Source organism: Bolinopsis microptera, chromosome 10 (assembly GCF_026151205.1).
Source record: "Bolinopsis microptera isolate Bmic1 chromosome 10, MBARI_Bmic_1.0, whole genome shotgun sequence".
Taxonomy (NCBI): Eukaryota; Metazoa; Ctenophora; class Tentaculata; order Lobata; family Bolinopsidae; genus Bolinopsis; species Bolinopsis microptera.
This window is the reverse complement of record NC_087081.1, coordinates 2,301,636-2,326,758: the sequence shown is the minus strand read 5'-3', so window position 1 is coordinate 2,326,758 and position 25,123 is coordinate 2,301,636. Positions and strand designations below refer to the sequence as shown.

General features: G+C 39.8%; 1 protein-coding gene across 1 annotated transcript; it reads left to right on the top strand.

Annotated features, from left to right (window-relative positions):
* Positions 1 to 2,708: 2,708 nt before the first annotated feature.
* Positions 2,709 to 22,116, top strand: LOC134822208 (uncharacterized). Its single transcript, XM_063833117.1, has 9 exons — positions 2,709 to 2,912; positions 9,636 to 9,767; positions 9,890 to 10,016; positions 10,179 to 10,455; positions 16,020 to 16,131; positions 20,980 to 21,013; positions 21,163 to 21,250; positions 21,432 to 21,617; positions 21,893 to 22,116. Exons 1-9 carry the CDS (start codon positions 2,777 to 2,779, stop codon positions 21,914 to 21,916), a joined length of 1,116 nt encoding a protein of 371 aa, XP_063689187.1. The 5' UTR covers positions 2,709 to 2,776; the 3' UTR covers positions 21,917 to 22,116.
* The last annotated feature ends 3,007 nt before the right edge of the window (positions 22,117 to 25,123 follow it).

Here is a 25,123-nt window from a genome sequence, read left to right as displayed (position 1 = left end):
AACACTTTAACATTATAAATATATAATAGTCAATAGATCTATAAAACAGAGTACGAGTTACCGGGGCGCCATGAAGACTTCTTGTTTATCATAATATTTTCCGATTGAGCTAACTTACAATGTATTCTGAGGGCAGCTAAACACCAACTTATAGAGATCAATTGTCTCGACCAGCTCTCATTAATATTACATTCAAACGAATAGCTTTGGGTTTCCAGGTAAATTTACACATAGTTGAACAACATGAGGTTATAGTGGAAACAAACGAAGGAATATTATACTTCAAGTTCGTAAGTGGTCGTTCACATATAACGTAATCAGCGGAGGGGGGAAGAGGTTCCCAAATGCTTACGGGTAACATTATTGTAACAATTTGACAATATTTTAATTAAAATTCCACTCAGATAGTGATAAAATTTAGGAATCAATCAGGTATCCGACTTGCCAGTGAATAGTTGGGAAGGTGCTTGGCCGGATATCATAAGAATGATTTCTGGCACTCATAATGATCAGGGTACCATGAAACGTAGAGAAAAGTGTTTTCCAGGGAAAAAGTCAAAGGGGGGGGGGGGGGGGGGGGGGGGTCTTGATTACGGTTGATTACGGGGGGAAGGGGGGAGGGGGGTAAAAATTGCTAAAATATTGATTACGTAATATCTGAACGACCCCTAAATGATCATCGCTTGAGATCGGAGATTGCAAAACCTTTAGGAAAATGTTAAATTTAATCAAGGTTGGACATTTCAAACCTTTCAGATAAATTGTATAACTATCGAACAATTTATTTCTGGTTATTGACTAAAAATAACATGTCGGGTTCTTCAATCTGAACTTCAGGCCAGAAAAAGATGTCTCCCGATTTGATTTACCGCGCGAAAAGGGGTTGCAACGTACGTGTCAATTATACACCCAGTTTCGGTCCAACAACATCTGACAAACCGGATATTTAGATTGATATCCTGCGGCCGGCCATTTCCAGTCCGGCAGCCAAAACCACAGACCAGTCGGTTCCTACACGTGACTGATAAGGCCTAATTTGTACTTCAGAGCGGATTCTGGTGTTTTGTACATTACACTATTGTCTCTAATTATTTGCTAGGTCGCCAAATCTGTAGCAGCTGAAAGGTGGTCTTTTTAATTTTCTCGGAACAGCTTCTACCGTGGCGAAGGTTCACTCTACTCAATTTTGGGGTTTGGTTTAAAATATACAGGGTCAATGGTGGCCCAAAAGTAACTGCCCACACGCAACCCTTTAATAAATCAAGTAATTCGTGTCAGAATTGCACAACAATTTCAGTGAGTATAGATGTGGATACTGGCGGGGAGGTGATAATTGTTTGTTTACATTAATAGTGAGCACATGTTCAGGAGGCTGAGGAGGTGATAATTGTTTGTTTACATTTTAGGGCGAGCACATGTTCAGGAGGCTGATGAGGTGATAATTGTTTGTTTACATTTTAGGGCGATATTTTCAGAGATATGGGTCAAACGTAGATTTCCTGAAAGTTTCGTAAAGGATCACAGGGTCTAATGGCATGAGGTGCAATGTGCATGGTGCACGATCTCGGAAATTTTAAAACTGTTAAGATACATTTTTTAATTTTCTGACATCTAGCAACCAGCGGTCGGAAATTTTTAAAATGTCCAAAAAAATATTAATTCTCCTGTTTTCCACTCCGATCTGGCAAACAGGAAAATAGATCGATATCCGACCGTTTCCGCTCCAGCAGCCAAATCCCTAGACCGGTAGTCGGTTCCTAGTCGTATGTGATTTTATAACTTGTGCTATAGCGTATTCAACACTTTAACATTATAAATATATAATAGTCAATAGATCTATAAAACAGAGTACGAGTTACCGGGGCGCCATGAAGACTTCTTGTTTATCATAATATTTTCCGATTGAGCTAACTTACAATGTATTCTGAGGGCAGCTAAACACCCACTTATAGAGATCAATTGTCTCGACCAGCTCTCATTAATATTACATTCAAACGAATAGCTTTGGGTTTCCAGGTAAATTTACACATAGTTGAACAACATGAGGAGCCCCTGTTGCCCGGCGTCTCATCTACCATAGATGTGACGTTGCTAACAGGGGTAAATTGAAGCTTTGTGTGCTTTTTTATTACAGCCCTGCAGTAGATTCAATGCTGTATGGGCTACAGCCGCACTGCAATGTTGTTGGCCATTAGGGGTGCCAGTCTGGGCGGTCAAGGATGTCCTGAGGTATCTCTCTTAGCTGTATCGCACAATCGCACGCGTACCCTCGGGTTTAAATAGTGTGCTCTGGGCTCGCAATTCTGTGTGGTATGGTGATGGAGGATGCCTAGGGCTAACGAAACCCCTACGCGATATAAATTCCTGCATTTCCATTGAAGAATGTGAGGTTTAGTGTCTTGTGGAGGATAACAACTATGTCAGTCCCTGTTTCGGAGTGAGCTCTGCTCTCCGTCTCACACAAGCGCTGGTGCAACCAACCCTTGACATGATCACTTCCCTGCAATGGATACCGGGACCTGTATGCTGTGACTCTTACCTAGTTAGTCCCCGACTACTAGCGCAGTCCAGACAGGGCAACTGCAGTAATGTAGTTGCATTTATCATACAACAACAACAACATGAGGTAATATGTGATCTTACGATTATACAAGTTCAATGCCACGCCTTTCCATGTGGACTCAAACTCCATTCCCCAAACTGCACAAACATATTCATAACTCTAATTCCTTTTCTCAATTGGTCAGTTTTCAGTAATTTTCGTTTTTTCGTGCAGATGAAGCACTCAGTTCTCGTTCTAACTGCCGTTACCCTGACCCTCATTTTGAGGTGTCATGCACAGATAGACTGCAACTCGGCTCCGGCTAACAAGAAAAACATAAAAGCTTACTCGGACAAATGTCTTGCCAACGGTGCGTCCAACTGAAAAAAAAAAAAAAAAGAATGAGAGCCCAATGAATTTTGGCCCAGGATTTTTTTACCCGGTACTTGATAACAAAATCAGATCAGGATATATACAGTATCATACAACCGAGTGTTTTAAACATACTTTAATAGAAAACACAACTGATCATAAACATAAGCAGTGCATGGGGGTTTAAAGGTTAAAAAGGGCTAACGTGCTATACTGTCTCAGTCGACTCATTGTCCTCTATCGAAAATATATCACAGAGACAGCAGCTACTGATTCAATATGTAGGGATCCCAGATATTGGTCGGTTTAAAGTTAACGGTATTTGGTTCCAAGTTCAAACCGTTTTATGTTCAGTGTCAATAGCCATTGCGATCTCAAGCAATTATTTGGCTCATTAGTTAAACCGTTTTTAAGCTTAATTAAGCAACGCCACGCACTGATTAGATATTTCAGATATACCGTTAGTATTGCCTCGCAAGCAATCAGCCCATATAAATAGTTAGAGTTTTGGAGTAAAGTTATCCCACATTTTTCCTATTCCCTTTTGTCGGTCTTGTTTGTACGTGTTGTTCTATTCCCTAATATACCCTTTTGTTCTAACGTTGTTATCCTCCTTGTTTCTCTTTGTTTGAACCTTCTCAAAGTAAAGAACGCAAAGTAAATTCAAGTAGGAACACAGCAAACCTACAAGTGGCGCGAACGGTAGGATCTATTCATCATCATGGGAGAACGAACCTTCGCAAACCAAGAAGAACTCGAAGCATATGTCGCAGAAAGGATTAAAGCACAGTCGGACAAGGACAACCAAGGCAAGGTACCCTACCTGCCCACACGAAAGCCAGAGCGGTTCAACCCAGCTCTGTCCACATTCTCTGATTGGATCCTTGGATGGGAATCATACATGACGCTGCTCCACCTGCCCAAAGGTATATACCTGGGAGTCCTCAAAACCTTCCTGGAGACGGATGCACTAAAACTCATCAGCTCGAGACAGTTCTCAGATGAGGAAGAGACAAACTGGGAAGAAACAGTTAAGCCGGCCTTGATGGCCATACTAGACTCAGACAGAGTCATAGACAAAGAGGCCCTGAAGAGCAAATTCCTGAAGACTGCTCAACAACTATCCGAAGACATCGCTACTTTCGGAAGCAGGGTTAAAAGAGCGTACTTTGAGGCGTACGGGGCTGCGGCCAACGAAGATCTATTAAAGCTTGTGTTCCAGAATGGACTGCGGAACAGGAATCTTGTACTACAGCTTTCAATGTGGCAGATGGATTTGACCGATACGCCAAGGACATTCACCGAGGTCCTGACAAGAGCCCAGAAAATCGAGTCGGCCATGGGAGTCAGCACAGCATTGGAGATCAACGATCAGACACACGACATTCTCGCTATCAACAGGCATACACCAGAACCTCCTCGAACTAGGGCTGAATTCCCAGCTGAACGACGCAGTTTCTACCCTCACCACCAGCAACAAGCAAGAGCGCCTATGAACTTCAGACCTGAGCACACTCGAGGTATAGATGCAGGACAAAGCGGACCATCACGATATAGGCACCAGGAGACACGGACTTGTTTCTATTGCAACAGAGTTGGTCATATAGTAAGGGACTGCAGGACAAAGCAGAGGGACCAGTACAGAGACAGGAACCAGAATCAACACGGAGGTTCTTCATCCCACAACAACCCGGCTTCGGAAAACTAATAAGGCCCTCCCACGACAAAAGGGGGAGGGCCCCTGATAGTATATACCTTTGTCAAGGAGACGTGTACATAGAAGCCCAAGTCGGTAGCCGGCCTTCCGAGTTTATGTTGATTGACACAGGCTCCTCTCAAAACCTCATTTCATCAGAACACCTAAAAGACCTAGGAATTGAACAGAGAAACCTCAACAAGTGCACGGCAAACCTTGCCGGAGTCACAGGTACTAAAGTCATCGTTCGTGGCTCCATTGAACTGAGCATTAAAATCAACAGGACAAACATGAAGTCCAAATTCATCGTGATCGACAACCCCCTTCCTCACATTATCCTCGGAATTCCCTTCATCAGTGGCCACCACCTGGTCATTGACTACCAACAGAGGAGGCTCCAAAATGAAGACTTCACAACTCCACTGATCTCGCTATCAGCTATTAATCAAGTGGAGGACACCAGCCAGGAAGATGAACACAAGGAGCGGACGGACAAGACCTGCGAAGCACTGGATCTCGAGAGCAGCTCGCTGAACAAAGCTCAAAGACAACAGGTACGAAGTCTCATCGCTAGATACTCACACGTGTTCGCACTCAGCAGAGACGAAGTAGGTCAAACTCACTTAGTAGAACACACGATTCCATTGACATCTGACGTCCCAGTTAGGTGTAAATACCGTCCCGTACCACTTCATGCTATTGATGATTGTGTTGAGGAGATTGAAGCTCTCCTAAGGAGAGGGGTTATCGAAAGAACGGACTCTGACTACAGTTCACCGGTCGTCATCGTGAAGAAGCCTAACAAGTTTAGAATCTGTGTCGACTACAGGGAGCTCAACAAGATCTCGATCGCCAGCAGAGCAGCACTACCAGCTCTCAGCACACTCACCTCAACGTTTCACGGATGCAAGTACTTCTGCAGCCTTGACCTACGAGAAGCGTTCTACCAAGTCCCTATCAAGGAGGAACACCGGGACAGAACAGCGTGGACGATCCCCTCTATCGGACACTTCCGCAACATAGTTATGAGTTTGGGGCTTAAAGGATGCCCAGCAACGATGCAGTCACTCTTGGATAGACTACTTGAAGGCCTGAGGGATAAAGCAGCAGGCTACGTTGATGACATCATCGCAGGTGGAATAACATTTGAGGAGATGTTTGAGTTACTAGCAGAACTGTTCAGACGTCTGGAATCTGCAGGTCTAAAGCTCCACCCGGATAAGTGCAGACTATTCCAGAAGAAAGTATCCTTCGCAGGAGCAAACCTCACCGAAGATGGAATTGAAGTAGACCCAAAGAAGATTGAGGCAATTCAGGACATGTGTCTCCCAAAGACGAAGAAAATGATGATGGCACTTCTAGGAAGTTTCAATTGGTTCAGGAATGTTGTCAAAGATTTTGCAGAGCTGACACGACCCATGATCAACACCCTCAAGGAACCTAAGTTCGTCCTCACCGAAGACGCAACAGAGAGCATCAAGAAGTTAAAAGATGCCTTGACCAAGGCACCCATCCTAATATATCCTATCACGACAGAACCTCTTCACCTCTTTACGGATAGTAGCTCGTATTGTATTGGTGGTTCGATAGGCCACATGATTGACGGACAGTTCTACCCGATCTCCTATGGGTCAAAGATACTCTCTCCAGCCGAGAGAGCCTACCCCACCTTCAAACGAGAGTTACTGGCCCTCAAGCACTTCGCCACCCACTGGAGGTTCTACACCATTGGAAAACCCTTCATTGTTCATGTGGATCACAAGGCTATATCACAGGACAAGTTTCTCAGAAAGACCAACTGTGACGTCCTTCTGTCCTGGATTATGGAGCTAGAAGAGTATGATTTCAAGATCACCTACACGAAGGGCGACGACATGGGGCTTCCCGACGCACTCTCAAGACTACCCCAGGAAAGTGATATGCTTTACGAGTGGTGGGAAGACAGATTTTCTTCAGTGGAAAAGAAAGACGAATTTCTGGAGACAATCAAGACAAATCAGAATGAGTATGATGCAAGAAGTCTCCCACACGTCATCAACCCAGTTTCAGTCGACACGGAAAGCTCTTCTGATAGTGATCATGATAGTGACGCTCCCTGCAGCAGATGTTCACACCCCTCGCCGACAGGTCACTCCTCGTCGTCGGGATCACAAGGCGGTCAGTCGACTCTCTGCAAGAAGGAAAAGAAGAAGAAGCAGAAGAAACCATCAAGTCACGTATCCCTGACAAATTCTGTGACATTCGTTAATGATCGAGCATCAGAGACCGAAGAAGATGAAGAGGAGCAAAGCACAGGACCCGTAGGCTCATTTGATAACCCTATACCAGCGCCAAACGTTAGCAGTGAAACTTTGCTCGAGGCACAACTAGAAAACGAGACCCTTAGTACCGTGAGGTCATGGTTCGTGAATGGAAAACCAGAGAAGAGAGAGACAACCGGGTTCAACGAAGACCTGCGTCAGTACTACAGCTGCTTTGAATCTCTCACTGTGAATAAGAAGGATCTTCTCTGTTTTAAATGGAAGGGTACGAAGAAGTATAGGCTCCTTATCTGCGTACCGAAGGATTTAAAGGAAGAGATGATGTTTAACAACCACGACATCCCGGCATCGGGTCACCTAGGACCAGCCAAAACTCTGGAGAGACTGAGGAATTCATTTTTCTGGCCAAAGATGAAGACAGAAGTTCAGCTCTATTGCAATACTTGTAAAAGGTGTTTTCTGCCTAACCTGGCGTATAAAGCAAAGCCCAAAGCAGAACTCCACCCATTCTCGGTGGCTAGGCCGAACGAACTTGTGTGCATCGACCTTATTGGACCTCTATCACGAGTTGCGCAGTACAAGTGGTGCCTAACCATGGTCGACAAATTTACGAACTGGGTTGTTGCAGTACCACTTACCGATGCCAAGTCACCAACCATTGCTAGGGCCCTAATCAACTCATGGATAGTCAACCACGGAGTGCCTGAACGAATTCTATCCGACCAAGGAGCCAACCTTGACGCCAGCAAAGTGATGAAGGAGCTGTACAACGTGCTGCAGATCCAGAAGTCAAGAACGACAGCATACAAACCATCAACCAACGGCCTCGCAGAGAACAAGAACAAGCAGATAAAGGTGGCACTCACAAAATATATTGAGGAGAATCCCGATCAATGGCCAGAGAGAATAGGGGCCGTGACCTTCGCTATGAACACCAGCGTCTGCAAATCGTCCGGTTTCACACCTTTCCTCCTACTCCACGGAAGAGAAGCCAGAGTGCCTAACGATCTCGTCTTTGGAACTACTTCGTCGGAATACTATCAATCCCAACATCATCTTGCTTCTCGACTTTATCACCAGTTGAAAGATACGTGGGAGCTCGCAGCAAAGAACATAAAGAGGGCTCAGCAGCAGCAGAAGCGATACTATGACAAGTGTGTAAGATTGACGGAGTACAACGTTGGGGACAAAGTGATGATTTATGTGCCTGCGATAAAGCCAGGCAGAGAGTATAACAAGTTCAAGCTACCTCTTACCGGTCCACACACGATTGTTCGAAAGCTAGGGACGGTCAACTTCGAAATTGTGTCAGACGAAACAGGGAAAGAACAGGTGGTACATTTCGACAAAATCCGGAAACTACCAACCAACTTCAGAACGGACCCTATGCTGACAAACCCAGTGGAACCAGACGAGGAGGAAAACCCAGAGGAGAGTATCAGTGATTCAGATGATGACGCTTGGTCCCCAGACTACAGCTACTATGGCCAGACGGCAACACATACGGAACCAGTCGCTGCAACCAGCAGGACAGACGAACCAATGCACCAGGACGTGCCAGAGGACGACAATGATGACGACAATGATGACGAAAATGATGAGCAGAATGCAGCGGAACCTCATGATTCGCAACAGTCCCAGGAACCTAACGCTCAAACTTCCAATGCCAATGACAGGGCTACAAGGAGAGCCGGTTTGAGACCCAAGGCAGTGCTACGAGCCCCAGCGAGGAACTACGATATAAGCAGAATATCATGCATCACTGAGCAGCGACCATACTACTAATCCCCATCCCACAATGCGGACTCCTAAGAACCCTCCTCAAATCTCGGCCCAAGTTGGCACGTATCAGATTCGCCACCAACATGATCCAGCACTAGGAATGAGTCCTGGTTAACGGGATGCAACGTACACCCGGTTAACCCCGACAATACGATCTTTGTGCTGGTCATGATCAGAAAGCCTATCTGATCGGTCAACAAGGAATACGACATCCCTTTTCCTTCAAAGTTAATGCCCTCCTCATCAGCTCATCGTTTCGCATTGGCTACCCCAATTGGTTTTCGTCTATTGTGCAGGAAGACACAGTCCCCGAACGTCGCAGCCGACAGTGGCTCCTCGGAAGCCCACACAAAAGGAACAGCTGATGAACCTATGATCAAGAAGCAGAAGGAGATATACCCTAACATCCCTGAAATCATGCGTTATAAAAAGTGAACTGTATCAGTATTTTAACATTTTGTTTTTAAATTATCATAAGGACTTATAGCGATATATGGTTTGACCAGTCTGATCCACACCGCCCTATATTTTTGGGGAGGGGGTGGTGTAGGGATCCCAGATATTGGTCGGTTTAAAGTTAACGGTATTTGGTTCCAAGTTCAAACCGTTTTATGTTCAGTGTCAATAGCCATTGCGATCTTAAGCAATTATTTGGCTCATTAGTTAAACCGTTTTTAAGCTTAATTAAGCAACGCCACGCACTGATTAGATATTTCAGATATACCGTTAGTATTGCCTCGCAAGCAATCAGCCCATATAAATAGTTAGAGTTTTGGAGTAAAGTTATCCCACATTTTTCCTATTCCCTTTTGTCGGTCTTGTTTGTACGTGTTGTTCTATTCCCTAATATACCCTTTTGTTCTAACGTTGTTATCCTCCTTGTTTCTCTTTGTTTGATCCTTCTCAAAGTAAAGAACGCAAAGTAAATTCAAGTAGGAACACAGCAAACCTACAAATATTGCATTACCAATTTTATGTACAGGTTTCCCGACGAAAATTGCCGGATGTGTAACCATAGGATCTAATACTTTGTCCGGAATTCGGGCGAAGTCGTGCAGGAAACTACATCAACGGATTAACGCCTGTGCCCTCAATTGTTTAAAAGCAGGAGCAGGTAATATATTCGACTTTAGAGTCTAGGTACCTAGCAGTTTTGGAACTTGATTGAGAAGCGATTCGACTACTTAAACTAAATCATTCTTATTATGTAACTGAGGAACGCATTTTTCAACTTAGATGGAGTACTTTCAACTACAGAGGTCGAGAACATCGCAAGCAAAGGAATGGCAAAACAGTCTGATACCAGTGGTTACGGAAGGGCTGAAAAAGCTATTGATGGCAATAATAATGGCAACTATCATAGGTAAGAAACTTACTTAAAATAATTTGATTATATTAGTTTCTGGGAGGAAAGGAGTAAACGAAATTTATAAAAATTCTAAAATTTTGCAGCAAAAACGTTTCTATTCATGTGTATCACTGTAGAAAACTTAAATATTGGTTAATTGGTACTTATTATTTTCAGCGGGTCTGTAACCCACACTGAAGCATCTGGTAGTAACGCCTGGTGGTCGCTGACATACCCTCGCTCAATGTTTATCAAGGAAATCCAAATCTTTGGAAGAACAGATTGTTGCTCGGAACGAATTGATGGTGCCTCTGTCTTAATTGATGGCAAGAAAGTAGGAACATTAAACCACAATGATGGAGCCCCTATGGTTGTGCCGGTTAATAGAGTTGGCTCCGAGATAATGATCAGAAATAAAGAAGGTGGAGCCCAGCTTTCTCTTGCGGAAGTTCTGGTTTGTTCATTCAAATATTATTATTATACAATATACATCCTCCGGATGATTATTCTCCAATTTTGATAACATGTTTGGGGACTGGTTTATAAGCCAGTCAATGTTTACGAATATAATAACTTTATTACATAATCATAAATGTATATCATAAATTTGACCAAAACCCATAATCATGGGTAGAGTGGACCGCTGCCAGTGTCTCTCTTTCCCAAACAAAAGGAAATGATATTAATTTGATTGACCGTTCTCAAATGCAAAATGATACCGAGAATGAAATCGGTCGCTCGCTTTTCCCATTCATTCACGGCTTACGAATTGTAATAAGTTTCGATTGATTACATCAATCAGATGCTGTAAAAATCTCTTTGGGTTGCGTTCGGGTCGATACCTAGTATTTCGGGGTAAGGGTGGTAGTTATTAGTATTACTTATTGAATTAGCTGAAGTTTATTGAATCTTCATTGCCGAGTACAGCTGCCTTTGGGTAGTTTTTCTTAATCTATTACAATTGTAAATGAATGGGAAAAGCGAGCGACCGATTTCATTCTCGGTATCATTTTGCATTTGAGAACGGTCAATCAAATTAATATCATTTCCTTTTGTTTGGGAAAGAGAGACACTGGCAGCGGTCCACTCTACCCATGATTATGGGTTTTGGTCAAATATCATCTCTTTTTGATTATAATGTCAGGGTACTTTATAAAGTCGAAATATAAACTGATGTCTTCATTAATAAGGAGGAAGTTTTAACGATTTCGAAATCTATCCTTTAAAAACATTTCCTTGTGTTTAGGGAAGCATATCGGTCGATCACTGACTGAATATGCCACTTAATACTCATTCAAGTTGGCATTAAATTCATATATAATGACATTAAACTGTCGTGGCAAAGCAGAATTTGTTGGAAATCACGAATGAGCAAAATTCTCACCTTTCGCACGTGCAAACTTTGAGCAGACGTTGCGTGCGCATCCAATATTGAATCGCCGTAAATTTTTGCATGTAATTGTTTTATATATAGTTTAATAAGCATGCAAAGTTTCAAAGTATTTCAAGAAGAACTGTAATCACAACGGCACTCTAAAGTTGACAGAAAATGACGAAAACAGCAATTTTCAGTGATTTTAGCAATTTTCTATCAATTTGGGCGTGTCCCCACGTGTGCAACTTTTCGATTTTCAACTTTAAAACTAGCCTAATACACAATTTATACCTATAGGAAGCAGAACTGAGCTCCACAACCCAAGGCATGGCCCAACACCAGAGAATACTAAATCGCAAAATTGACGTTTTTATAAAATAATTCTTCAAAAAAGCACAAACTTCAATGACGAATATCTTTATGAAGGAGCAAGCTAGAAAAACTTTCCGGTAGATTTTCAGAATGCTTGAACAATTATCTAAGATAAAAATTTCCTCAGATTTTGAATAAAATTACTCCTTAATGGTTTAAAATTAATTTTAAAAGTTATTACTTTGTCAAAAATCAAGTTTTAAAAACGGTTAACTTGATGACGTCATCAAGGGGTGTTTATGACGTCATATAATTTTTTTATACAATGTAAACTAAAGTATAAACAATTATTTGCAAGACCTGTGGTCGGAAATGGCTGTATCTTTTATACTTTTGAATCTATGGACAATTAAATACAGGCTAAAATTGACTGGCAAAGCGTCTATCCCTGAATAAAGCGTCTATCCCTGAATATATGTATCACGACAATCTATCGTAAAACAGGGGTTCTAGAAAACCCACTTCCCGATGCTCCTGAAACCTGAAACTTTTTTTGCAGTCGATTTGGTCAACGTCTAGACGCCCTGAACAATTTCAGATCTCTAACTCAATTTTAACATGGTTTTTAAGGCACCTGAATATGGCGATTTTGGGTTTTTTACCGAATTTCGTATAACAGTGCTGGCGAGTATTTTTACTATTTTATGCAAATTTCTTAAAAATCTCAACATAACTATTTTTATTCCTGTCATCTTTGACATCAAATTAGAATGTTTTGAACTAAAAATAAATCTGCTGAACGACTTCCGATGAGTCTTAATGCCTGAAAAACTCCTGCCGGAGGCGGCGGCCTTCGGCCGCCGCCTCCGGCCGGAGTGCACGCTTCGCGTGCACGAAAGAGGCTTCCGACGAGTACCAAAGGGGTTATAATAGTAAAGGGGGTATAATAGTAAAGGGGGTACAATAGTAAAGGGGGTACATAGTATACCCCCAATAAAGACACCGCTCGTGCTTGCCAGCACTGTGATAGATTAAATCTGAAACAGAAATTTGCACGCAATTAATAAATTTAAAAAAAGAAAATGAAAAGAACAGTTTATTGATAAAAACAAAATATGGAGCACTCTGTGCTTCCAACAGCCTTTCAGACTCGCGCTTAGTTTGTTTAGGACTAATTTAGGATATCGTAGATATTGCTATGCCATTAGTTTGGATATGTAGTGTTGTGCGATTGTTAAAATCAATTACGGTTTGTGCTGATAGGAGAATAGTGATAGTGGGGAATGTGGCACTAGTGTAAATGTGAACCTGGAATTTAGGATGTGTGCGGCTTATCCATTAATATTAGTTGCCGCTAGTCTGTGCTCAGTTTGTTCTGTTACATGTTTCCGTTACCATTTCTCCAGTTCATAAGATAGTTTCATATCACTATTATCTACATATCTAACGACTTAGATTTCTTAAACCACCAGGCAAATCTCGTCACATATTTAAAAAATAAAAATGATTAAAAAAAATATATATGGACACGTTCATTTGAGTTTGAGGATATTGGTAAACAAAAATAATAGCGTTTTTGACGATAGTGGCTTAATTTTGACATCTATTAACCTAGCACGTTCAGAAGTTCTGAACATTAGCCACGTAACCCATACTCCCATATGCACTGTTCAGAAAGAAAATCTATTGTTGTTAGGCACTATAATGTTTCACATGTCACATTTTTGTGACTTAGTTAACTGCAGGTGTCTAATTATCATTCCTTGGTCTGAAACATAGTAGATTAGGTCAATCTAACAATTATGATACAACATTGGTTAAAGGGCACGGATCGAACGGTTACAAGGCAATATTTAGGTAACTTTGTCACACTCAGAATACCATACCTCTATTCTACTGTGAGGTGTCCTCAAAACCCTTTTTACTCATTATTTGATGGTTGATCTACCAAGTATGGAGTACCAATCATAGCCCTAAAATATGTTGCTTTGAATAGATAGCTATTACAGGCACTTGGTTATTGGGAAATGAGGTTAATTCTGTCATAATATATGGAATTTAAAATTTTGGGCGAATTATTTATATCTGATTTTGGTTTGAAAGGCGGAAAAACTTTACATGATGACAATGTAGTTGATGCAAGTTAAGATCAGTTGATGTTTACATTGTCACAAAAAATTATACGAAATCGTAAATAGGTTAAAAACAATGATTATATAATGAAATAGTCTCTTATAATAACTCTTATAATAACTGATGTGACAAAGTAAACATGTCTTGCCCCTATTTTGAAGATCTATATATTCTATAACTCTTTTAGAATTCAACATTCTTTCAGAAAAAATTGGTAGAATATTGTCCAGAACATTAGAGCTCAAGTTTAACAATTTTAGGTTAAATTTGTCAAAGTCACTAAAAATGTGACAAAATTAACTTTTCCTGCCCCAGCAATTTCAAGATAGTGTGTAAAAATTAGCATAGGCTGCCTTATTACCTAAATAAATCAATCCAAACTACAAAAAAATATATGTTAATGTGATGACGATTACCCAACTGTAATAATAACTGATGTGACAAAGTAAACATGTCTTGCCCCTATTTTGAAGATTTATAACTCTATTAGAATTCAATACTCTTTCAGAAACGATTGGTAGAATATTGTCCAGAACATCAGAGCTCAAGTTTAGCAATTTTAGGCTAAATTTGTCAAAGTCACTAAAAATGTGACAAAATTAACTTTTCCTGCCCCAACAATTTCAAGATAGTGTGTAAAAATTAGCATAGGCTGCTTTATAATTTATTACCTAAATAAATCAATCCAAACTACAAAAGAATATATGTTAATGTGATGACGATTACCTAACTCTAATAATAACTGATGTGACAAAGTAAACATGTCTTTCCCCTATTTTGAAGATCTATAACTCTATTAGAATTCAACATTCTTTCAGAAACGATTGGTAGAATATTGTCCAGAACATCAGAGCTCAAGTTTAACAATTTCAGGTTAAATTTGTCAAAGTCACTAAAAATGTGACAAAATTAACTTTTCCTGCCCCATCAATATCAAGATAGTGTGTTAAAATTGGCATAGGAATTAGGATGCTTTATTGCCTATATTAATCGATCCATACTACGAAAAAGATCGGTTAATCTGATGACGATTACCTAACTCTTATAATAACTGATGTGACAAAGTAAACATGTCTTGCCCCTATTTTGAAGAACTATACCTCTATTAGAATACTATGTAATTTTATCATCAAAAAAATTTCGATAAACTAGTTATTTTGCCAGCAAGGAGCTGACAGAATTATAATTTTTTTTTGTGACAAAATTACCCTATTTTTGACCATGTTGCGGTAGTTTAATTGTGACACTGTTAACATATTACCACCCGATAATGATTTATGTGACTGGTGCATGGTACTAGCAGTGTTGTTTGGTCCATAGTACGTAATACAAAGGGTTTAATCTGGTATATCATTATTTGTTCAATTTCACACATGTTCAGATATCATCAAGATTGTGTGACAAAGTAAACTTGTCTGTGCCTTCTGTGTTTTAATTCCTTGCGACTATATGATATAATAACAATTCCTAGCACTTCCAGGCCATTAACTAAACCTACACTACTCAGCATTGCTTATCAGGGTTCCCTAAACATTGTTCACATATTTTCTTAAATGTGTGACAGAGTAAACCTGAGTGCACCATCTAACGAAAAAAGTCTTTAAATATGTAGGTAATGGTCATATGTACCCATCCAATCAACTGGACACTCAAAATTTTGGTCAAAAACGGCAGCAAGGGGTCCATATTTACTCTGTCACATGTTTATAGTGTGACAATGTAACCATTTCCGTGCCGGCCGTATTTAAGCGATATCTTATCACCTGATTAAGATATCGTTATGTGACAAAGTTAGCCTAGAGGATGAGACGATTATCCTAACCATCAAGGGTTTGTGTAATTTCATAGTGTGACAAAGTCAACTACACTGTGCCTTTTAATAGGGTCACTTATATTTACCAATATCCTCAAACTCAAATGAACGTGTCCATATATTAAATTCGTCACAGACAAATATAACTTTACCGTCTACTTGGAAATAATTTTACTTTAAACAATAAAATGAACATTAAATCCAGTGACTTAGTGACTACCCTAATTTCGTCTTCGATAGTCAATAACCTGTTTTCAAGATATATGACTTATATGTGACAGCAAATAATGCTTTTGGGCACGATGGTTTAGTTGAGTCTAAATATTATACTGAATAGTTTGCATCTAAACAACATCAAATATCTAATCGAGTATTAATCTCCTAGGTGATGGGGGCTAAAATAGAAGGTGATCCTTGCAAAGATGGGTGCGACAATATCGCATCAGAAGGATTAGCAACGCAGATCGACACTGATCACAATGGAGAAGCTTCCCGGGTAGGGACTACGGGTGGAAGATGAATAATTGATATTCCAACAGCATCTTGTTCCCTGCATTGTGCTGATTCCGGGAAGCATTTTGTTTACGCTCTCATCATTCTGTAGGATGAGATATCGTTCATTTAAAATTGGGTAATTATAGGCCTGTCAAGGATTTCAGCCTAATTAAGAGCTGATCAATTGCAGCTAGTTGTGCCATATAAGGGATAACTGAGGTCACGTGACATTCAGTCCTATCACGTGACCGCTAATCCTATCACGTGACCTTGATTCGTAAAGCCTCGGGCACGTGATCACATTCGTAACGTGTCGTATGCCGACTAGGAGATTTTGTGACGTCACCAGAGCTGAAGCTACTTGATCAGGCCTTATATGGAATAATATCGTGTATCGGGTGTAATTGGACCCAATTAGAGCAGCTGAGCGCTCAATTATAGCAGCATCTGGTACCACCTTCTGAAACCCAGCAGACAGCTGGCCCAGAGAATCGAAATTAGAAGGATTTTTTATTGATGGAAATCGAAGCGGAAACCTTGTAACCCTATGTTTTCGATGACGCCGAACAAGATTAAACAGGTGATAATTGTCCTACTCTCGTGTAAATTGCTCTAAAACGTGATTGAAATTGTAATGATGCTATCAATTGTAATACAGTTTTTACATTAGGCTGAGCGGCGTAACGGCTGGCATTCCTGGGCCGCACTCATCCCAGATTGTCATTCCGCCGCAGCTTCAATTTTTCTGAATATTACAGCCTGGGGTCCCCAGGTAACGACTGGAACCACTATATCTGCCTAATCTCAGTTATTGTCAATAACGAAGCCTGTGATCCGCACATCAGTCATTGAATGGGCTTGAATTGAACGTCGTGTTATTACTATAAAAAGTATCATAGTATCGGGTAAATTTTTTCAAAATGCACTTGAATGTCATCAATTTGATTAAGTTATCACAAGTTGAATAGCTGGCGCATTTACAGTGCTACGTTTTCAATTATTCTACGAACACTTGGAATTAAAATCTATTTATATATATATATTGCAGTGTTTAATACTTATAATCAAGATTGCTAAGTTCAGTGTGTAGACGAAGTATAGCGATGGAATCACCAACATATTTATGACTGTTTGATATTTCTTTGCTGCAGTCTGCATATCATCCAGAGAAAGCTAATTTTAAAGAAGTAGTCTCAAAATTTTCGGGAATAAACTCAATATTGTGAAACATCATACAAAATATTATATAACGAGTGTTCTCTTTTAATAAATCATTTCATTAGTTTTTTGAACTTCCTCTGTTTTCCTGGATTTTGTTGCCTCTCCTCAGAGACAACAATGTGGTGTCCTGCTTTCATGTCTTTGTTAGCACACTTCAGCTTTGATTCTGTCATCAGTGCCACCGCTCTTTCGACTGCTTGCTGGTGGCAGGGATATTTCGTCACCAAAGGTGATTCTATGAACCTGTCGAATTGATCAGGATCAGAGGGATGCACCCTTACTACCGATGGAATAGTGACTGCAGCCCACTTCAGCTCTTCTGAAATATAACTTGTTATCATAAACTTTCCTTTTTAAATTCAATACCATCCGTATTGTTTTCACTTTGACCTTATAGCTTTGAATACAAACGTATGTCAATAACTTTATTAATACAATAATATAATATTAATAGTTACGTCATAGTAAATACAATTTGAAATGAACTTACTGCACGCAGTTTTGTAACAGAGACCAAATAAATGGTACGGTTTGAAAGACTTAGTCTTTCTCACCGGATCTTTATCCTCGATGTCAGTGTTGTCAGTGTTGTAAATGACAAGGTACGATTTTGCATTTCTGTTAATCTCTGGCTTGCAAAATATCCGCGGTTTTCCATTCGGGCGTATTGTCCGGTTCATGCCCTTCTGCTCTAGTTCTATAAGCTGCCTGCAGAGAGCCACGCCTTTTTCCCGAACAGCTCTATCTGCGTCACCTTGAGGAGTATTTTCATTCACATTTATTTAAAGGAACAGAACCAAAAGCGGGGACAAAGGTGAACAATTTAAATAACTAAACTGTAACAAGAGCTTCGTGACAACAAATATCCACTAAAATAAAACATGTACTAATTTCTCACCGAGACTGCAAACAATAATTGCTTCAGGATGAGCGAAGTAACTATTGTTACAAACTTTCTTCAAAACTGCTGTTCGTTCTTTTGGCGAAAGTTGTATGTCATTATTGAGTGTGAGGCTTGTAAAAACATGATAAGCCCCATCCTCAATAAGAGGACGCAGTTTGATCTGAGCGTGCATCTGAAATTTGAATGCTTGAGTAATGAGTATAATTATTACAGTATCACTTATCAGGAACAGAATATATGGCTAAATTTAGTTCCATTTCTTTAACTTTATATTCAATAACGACATGATTAACTCAAAAAGTATTTTACTACTATACTATCAGAAACTTGTTTTGAGCTTTAAGTTTTATGTTTCAAGTTGAATTAAGTTCAAGCTATGTCGACGATAAGATGTTAAGATGTTAAGATGTTAAGATGTTAAGATGTTAAGATGTTAAGATGTTAAGATGTTAAGATGTTAAGATGTTAAGATGTTAAGATGTTAAGATGTTAAAATATTAAGATGTTAAGATGTTAAGATGTTAAGATGTTAAGATGTTAAGATGTTACGATGTTAAGATGTCATAATTTTAAGATGTTAAGATGTTAAGATATTAAGATGTTAAGATGTTACGATGTTAAGATGTCATAATTTTAAGATGTTAAGATGTTAAGATGGTACGATAAGTTGTTTGACTTGAAACACAATGCACAATAAAAACCTGTCTTGTCATCTATAGTGACGAATCCTAGAGAATGTGCACCAGGATATGCCAATATAGTGTATGTTTCTTCCCTGATCTTTTGGTTCTTTCCGTCGAGCCAAACCAAACTCTCGCTTTCTTTGCCGTCAAAATAGATAGCTATAAAAATTAAAACGTGTAAATCGGGTGATGATCTATATTTTTGTACAATATATCTTTCATTATTTGGATTGCTTCTTACTTCTTACCATTGAATTCGAGCTGTCCCAGACTAGAAATGAACTGTTCCCGGACGTTATTGGAAGCCGTCCTCATCTCAGCCTCTGTCAAGAGCCGATGGGTCCCCGTCAATGGCTAGGTTTCTCTGTTACAATGGAGTGGTGAATCACTCGAAAAACGTCTACCATGGCGGCACAGCTGATTCCACGCCGAAGCATCACAGGGACTACAGATTGTTCATGAAACATTGGTCATTGGTTTGGTTTCAAACATCTGTATATTAATTTATGAAAGATCGATCGGCTATATTTCTCTTATTTTCCCCCAGCAGAAAATATATGTTTGAAACCGGACTGATGTATCGTGAACAACCTGTGCTGTAGGGTAAATACCTAAAAAACACTAGCACTCACTTGACAATATTGCAAGGCTGAAAGAAGTCCGCGTCCGTTTGCCTGTACATTTCGATGGTACTGTAATGACTTAATATCAAACTTGAAACCTCGGCCAGCATTAAATCGACATGAGTCGCATGGTTTTCCTTGTGGCTCAAAAGAAAACGAAGGATGTCCTTGTTTGACGGAGGACTGTGACATGGAAGGCTGTCACACGTTCCATCAATAAAATCGGACAACTTCATTGCAATATTGAGAAAACTATTTGAGAAATGATCACTATTCATATAGCGGTGTTACATTGATTTAAGTTACGTTGCAATTTTACTCGACTCTTATCAGTTCACTTCTTATCAGCGCGATCGCAGTAAGTTTTACTGTGTGCAACAGTTACATAACTGTAACTGTATAATACACATAACATTAACTCTGTAATGCACTTCAAACTGCAGTATAAAGAGTACGCACTTCGCACAAATGACAAGAAGGTAATCTAGTAATACGATTTTTGGTATTAATATCTTTAATATTAATAACACGGCTTGTTCGATTCAAGCCCGTTCAATGTGGTCAATACCTGATGTGCGGATCACAGGCTTCGTTATTTACAATAGCTGAGATTAGGCAGATATAGCGGTTCCAGTCGTTACCTGGGGACCCCAGGCTGTAATATCCAGATAAATTGAAGCTGCGGCGGAATGACAATCTGGGATAAGCGCGGCCCAGGAATGCCAGCCGTTACGCCGCTCAGCTTAATGTAAAAACTGTATTACAATTGATAGCATCATTACAATTTCAATCACGTTTTAGAGCAATTTACACGAGAGTAGGACAATTATAACCTGTTTAATCTTGTTCGGCGTCATCGAAAACATAGGGTTACAAGGTTTCCGCTTCGATTTCCATCAATAAAAAATCCTTCTAATTTCGATTCTCTGGGCCAGCTGTCTGCTGGGTTTCAGAAGGTGGTACCAGATGCTGCTATAATTGAGCGCTCAGCTGCTCTAATTGGGTCCAATTACACCCGATACACGATATTATTCCATATAAGGCCTGATCAAGTAGCTTTAGCTCTGGTGACGTCACAAAATCTCCTAGTCGGCATACGACACGTTACGAATGTGATCACGTGCCCGAGGCTTTACGAATCAAGGTCACGTGATAGGATTAGCGGTCACGTGATAGGACTGAATGTCACGTGACCTCAGTTATCCCTTATATGGCACAACTAGCTGCAATTGATCAGCTCTTAATTAGGCTGAAATCCTTGACAGGCCTATAATTACCCAATTTTAAATGAACGATATCTCATCCTACAGAATGATGAGAGCGTAAACAAAATGCTTCCCGGAATCAGCACAATGCAGGGAACAAGATGCTGTTGGAATATCAATTATTCATCTTCCACCCGTAGTCCCTATTCCCGGGCCATTGATGGCAATACTTCCAACAGATGGGGATCGTAAGGAACTTTAATTTCATTGTTTGTTCAGATAATCCTGAGATTTTTTTGGAAAAATAAAAACTTTTGTAAGATCTGGAGATCTAATCTTTGGCAACAACAAATATTTTCTGCCATACAACAGTAAAATTGATGATTGTTATTTTCAGGAATTCGATTACCCACACTAAAACGACAGGGCCAAATGCCTGGTGGAGATTGACATTCCCAGAGAACGCGTACATGGAACAAATCAAGGTGCGTTCAGTGTTTAAAATGTTTAATAATCACGTAGATAAGATCAGATCATGATCAAGGGAAACTAACATTTTTTAGTGAAAGGTAGCAGTTCAACGTTTTGATTTAACTGACTACATTAAATTCATGTTCTTAAATTATAAGCTATGAAGTAGTATAATTGACAGTATTAAAAAACAAGGTTTATGGACGTGAGGACTGTTGTGCTGATAGGCTCGATAACGCCACTGTGTATGTCGATGGTGAACTTGTTGGGATTGTGAACTCCAAAATAGGATTCCCCAATTTGATCAACATCGCCGTAAGCGGACAAGTGATAGAAATAAGGCCAGCAGGCCGCCATCCTTTATGTCTCGCTGAAGTTGAGGTGGGTCCTTAAAGCTTATTCCCTTATTTATAGAAGTAAAACCTCCCCAAAAACCTAATCCGGAATCCCTCACTATTAACATTAAACTAGCTGCATTGTGTGTAATTAATAAGTTAGTACGCATATATTAATAAGTTAGTACGCAGAATATTGTAATGTATTGTATTGATTTGTTCATAATACAGCATAATATTATGACAATTTCTGATTTATTACTTTATTATGTTTTGGATCGTTTGAAAAACTCAAGTTTAAATAACTACTATAATTTGCAGGTCATCGGCATGTTGATGCAGTAGAGTAAAAAGGAGCTGACGCTGATATACGAAACATTCTAATGAAAAGAATCATATCAGTTATATTCAATAATTTGATAGCCTGTTGCAGCAATTGGAATGATTTTTAAAACTTCGTTGTTTTCACCTTATGTAATATTTTAACATGGTTTTTAGGGTTTCAAACGTTTACTTTTAGACATTAAAATAGACCTTGCAATTAAGTCGTTGTTTTAATTTTCAACAATCACGCTGTTAGTGTTGCTGCAAAAAAATAAACATTCAATTTCAACTTGATTGACGATGTCAACAGTCAACCCATCGAGATCGTTGCTCAAAACACGATCCTTCAAAATACGTACTTTCTCTCTTTATAGTATAAAGAGAGAAAGTACGTATTCTGAGTATAAATTATACTCAGCGCTAAAGTCATCTGCCGTTCACTATACACCGACACAGATTGACGCTCTGGGAGCTGGGATTCTCTGTCCTTTGACAGGAGTGTTTCATCACGAACAACCACAAACCAGATAGATACAACAATATTTTAATAATAAACTATAATAACGTATATGTATAACGTGTAATAATGATGACACGGAATATGAGTATGACATAATATGTACTAAATGTTTCTTGTCTAAATGTTTACGAAAATTTAAGTGAATTCAATTTTAATAAGGTAATAAGGTACTAATGAGGTCTGATCGTCATCTTCGTACAGCGTTCGATGTCTGTGTGAAGGTAAAATGGTGATATCCTCTGGATCAGGCAGAGGTCGAGTGTTATCGGGATTATTTCTGTAGTAGTGGAACAACAATACTAAGGTAATGGGACTACTGCGGACCCTCTACCGGCCAAACCTTGTTAACAAAGCCGCAGTCAAGGTTCGGTGAACGGTAGTTAAAAGCGCTTAAGGGACATAAGTCAAATTGGTAGAGCAACATCATGTAGTGGACGTCTTAAGAAATGAGGAGTAGGTAGAATGTTAGGTTGCTCCTTTATAAATCGTCTTTTTCTCCGATAATAAGTTGACATCAAGTCTTGAAAATTATTCGAGAAGAATCTCGAATAATTTAGTTGCAGCGTGCCACATGGCTATCTAAACTGCAAACCCTACCCATTGCTGAGCAAGGCCTTTATCTTCTCCGACGAGCGGGATCATCAATAATGAGGTCTGATCGTCATCTTCGTACATCTTAGAGGGTCCGCAGTAGTCCCATTACCTTAGTATTGCTGTTCCACTACTACAGAAATAATCCCGATAACACTCGACCTCTGCCTGATCCAGAGGATATCACCATTTTACCTTCACACAGACATCGAACGCTGTACGAAGATGACGATCAGACCTCATTATTGATGATCCCGCTCGTCGGAGAAGATAAAGGCCTTGCTCAGCAATGGGTAGGGTTTGCAGTTTAGATAGCCATGTGGCACGCTGCAACTAAATTATTCGAGATTCTTCTCGAATAATTTTCAAGACTTGATGTCAACTTATTATCGGAGAAAAAGACGATTTATAAAGGAGCAACCTAACATTCTACCTACTCCTCATTTCTTAAGACGTCCACTACATGATGTTGCTCTACCAATTTGACTTATGTCCCTTAAGCGCTTTTAACTACCGTTCACCGAACCTTGACTGCGGCTTTGTTAACAAGGTTTGGCCGGTAGAGGGTCCGCAGTAGTCCCATTACCTTAGTATTGCTGTTCCACTACTACAGAAATAAGGTACTGTCAGGAATTCAGTCAACGTCCAACTCCAAGTCCAAGTGCCAAGCGAGGATATGGACACAGTATAGAGACAAAATAGGTGAAGTGACACTGACATGGTGAGTATCCACACACACACACACACACACACACACACACACACACACACACACACACACACACACACACACACACACACACACACACACACACACACACACACACACACACACACACACACACACACACACACACACACACACACACACACACACACACACACACACACACACACACACACACACACACACACACACACACACACACACACACACACACACACACACACACACACACACACACACACACACACACACACACACACACACACACACACACACACACACACACACACACACACACACACACACACACACACACACACACACACACACACACACACACACACACACACACACACACACACACACACACACACACACACACACACACACACACACACACACACACACACACACACACACACACACACACACACTCACACAATTTTTTGTTTGTCACATAAGCAGCAAATAGGTTTTTTTCTTCTTTCTTTTTTTAACAGTTGACTGACTGTTAGAAGGCTATTAGCCGGTTAGAGGGCTGTTAGGTATTTGTCCCCACAAAATTAAAATGGCTGTTATCTGTTAGAGGGCTGTATAGAGATGTACAGTAAGTAAAATTTCATAATTACTTCAAGAATTGAATAAAACTGTTCAGAACATAAGCCAATATTTTATAAAAGATAATGATAATCCGATAGATAAAGTCCACAATAATAATATATAATTATAGCGTTAATAATAATATAATTTAAATTGAACCTCGACTAATTTTCTGCCCATTTAAGAAAGCCCTAATAATATCCAAACACTTGTAAGTGTCCAAATGTGTCATCTCGGCCTCAACTTTGTCCTTAGGGGTCGTTCACATATTACGTAATCAATATTTTGGCAATTTTTACCCACCCCCCCTCCCCCTCCGTAATCAACCGTAATCAAGACCGAACCCCCCCCCCCCTATATTAGTATTACGTAATCAAGGTTTGACCCCCGGCCCCCCCCCCCCCCGTAATCAATTTAGAATTTAGAATTTGTCAAGAAATAATGCAAACCACGCATATAACTAACTCATAAGAAACAATCAAGTTAATACTCAAATGTAACATTAATCTATATGATTAAATTTAATTGATTAAAATCCGTAATCTACCGTAATCAAGACCGAACAATCAAGTTAATACTCAAATGTAACATTAATCTATATGATTAAATTTAATTGATTAAAATCCGTAATCTACCGTAATCAAGACCGAACAATCAAGTTAATACTCAAATGTAACATTAATCTATATAATTAAATTTAATTGATTAAAATTTGACCAAAACCCATAATCATGGGTAGAGTGAACCGCTGCCAGTGTCTCTCTTTTCCAAACAAAAGGAAATGATATTA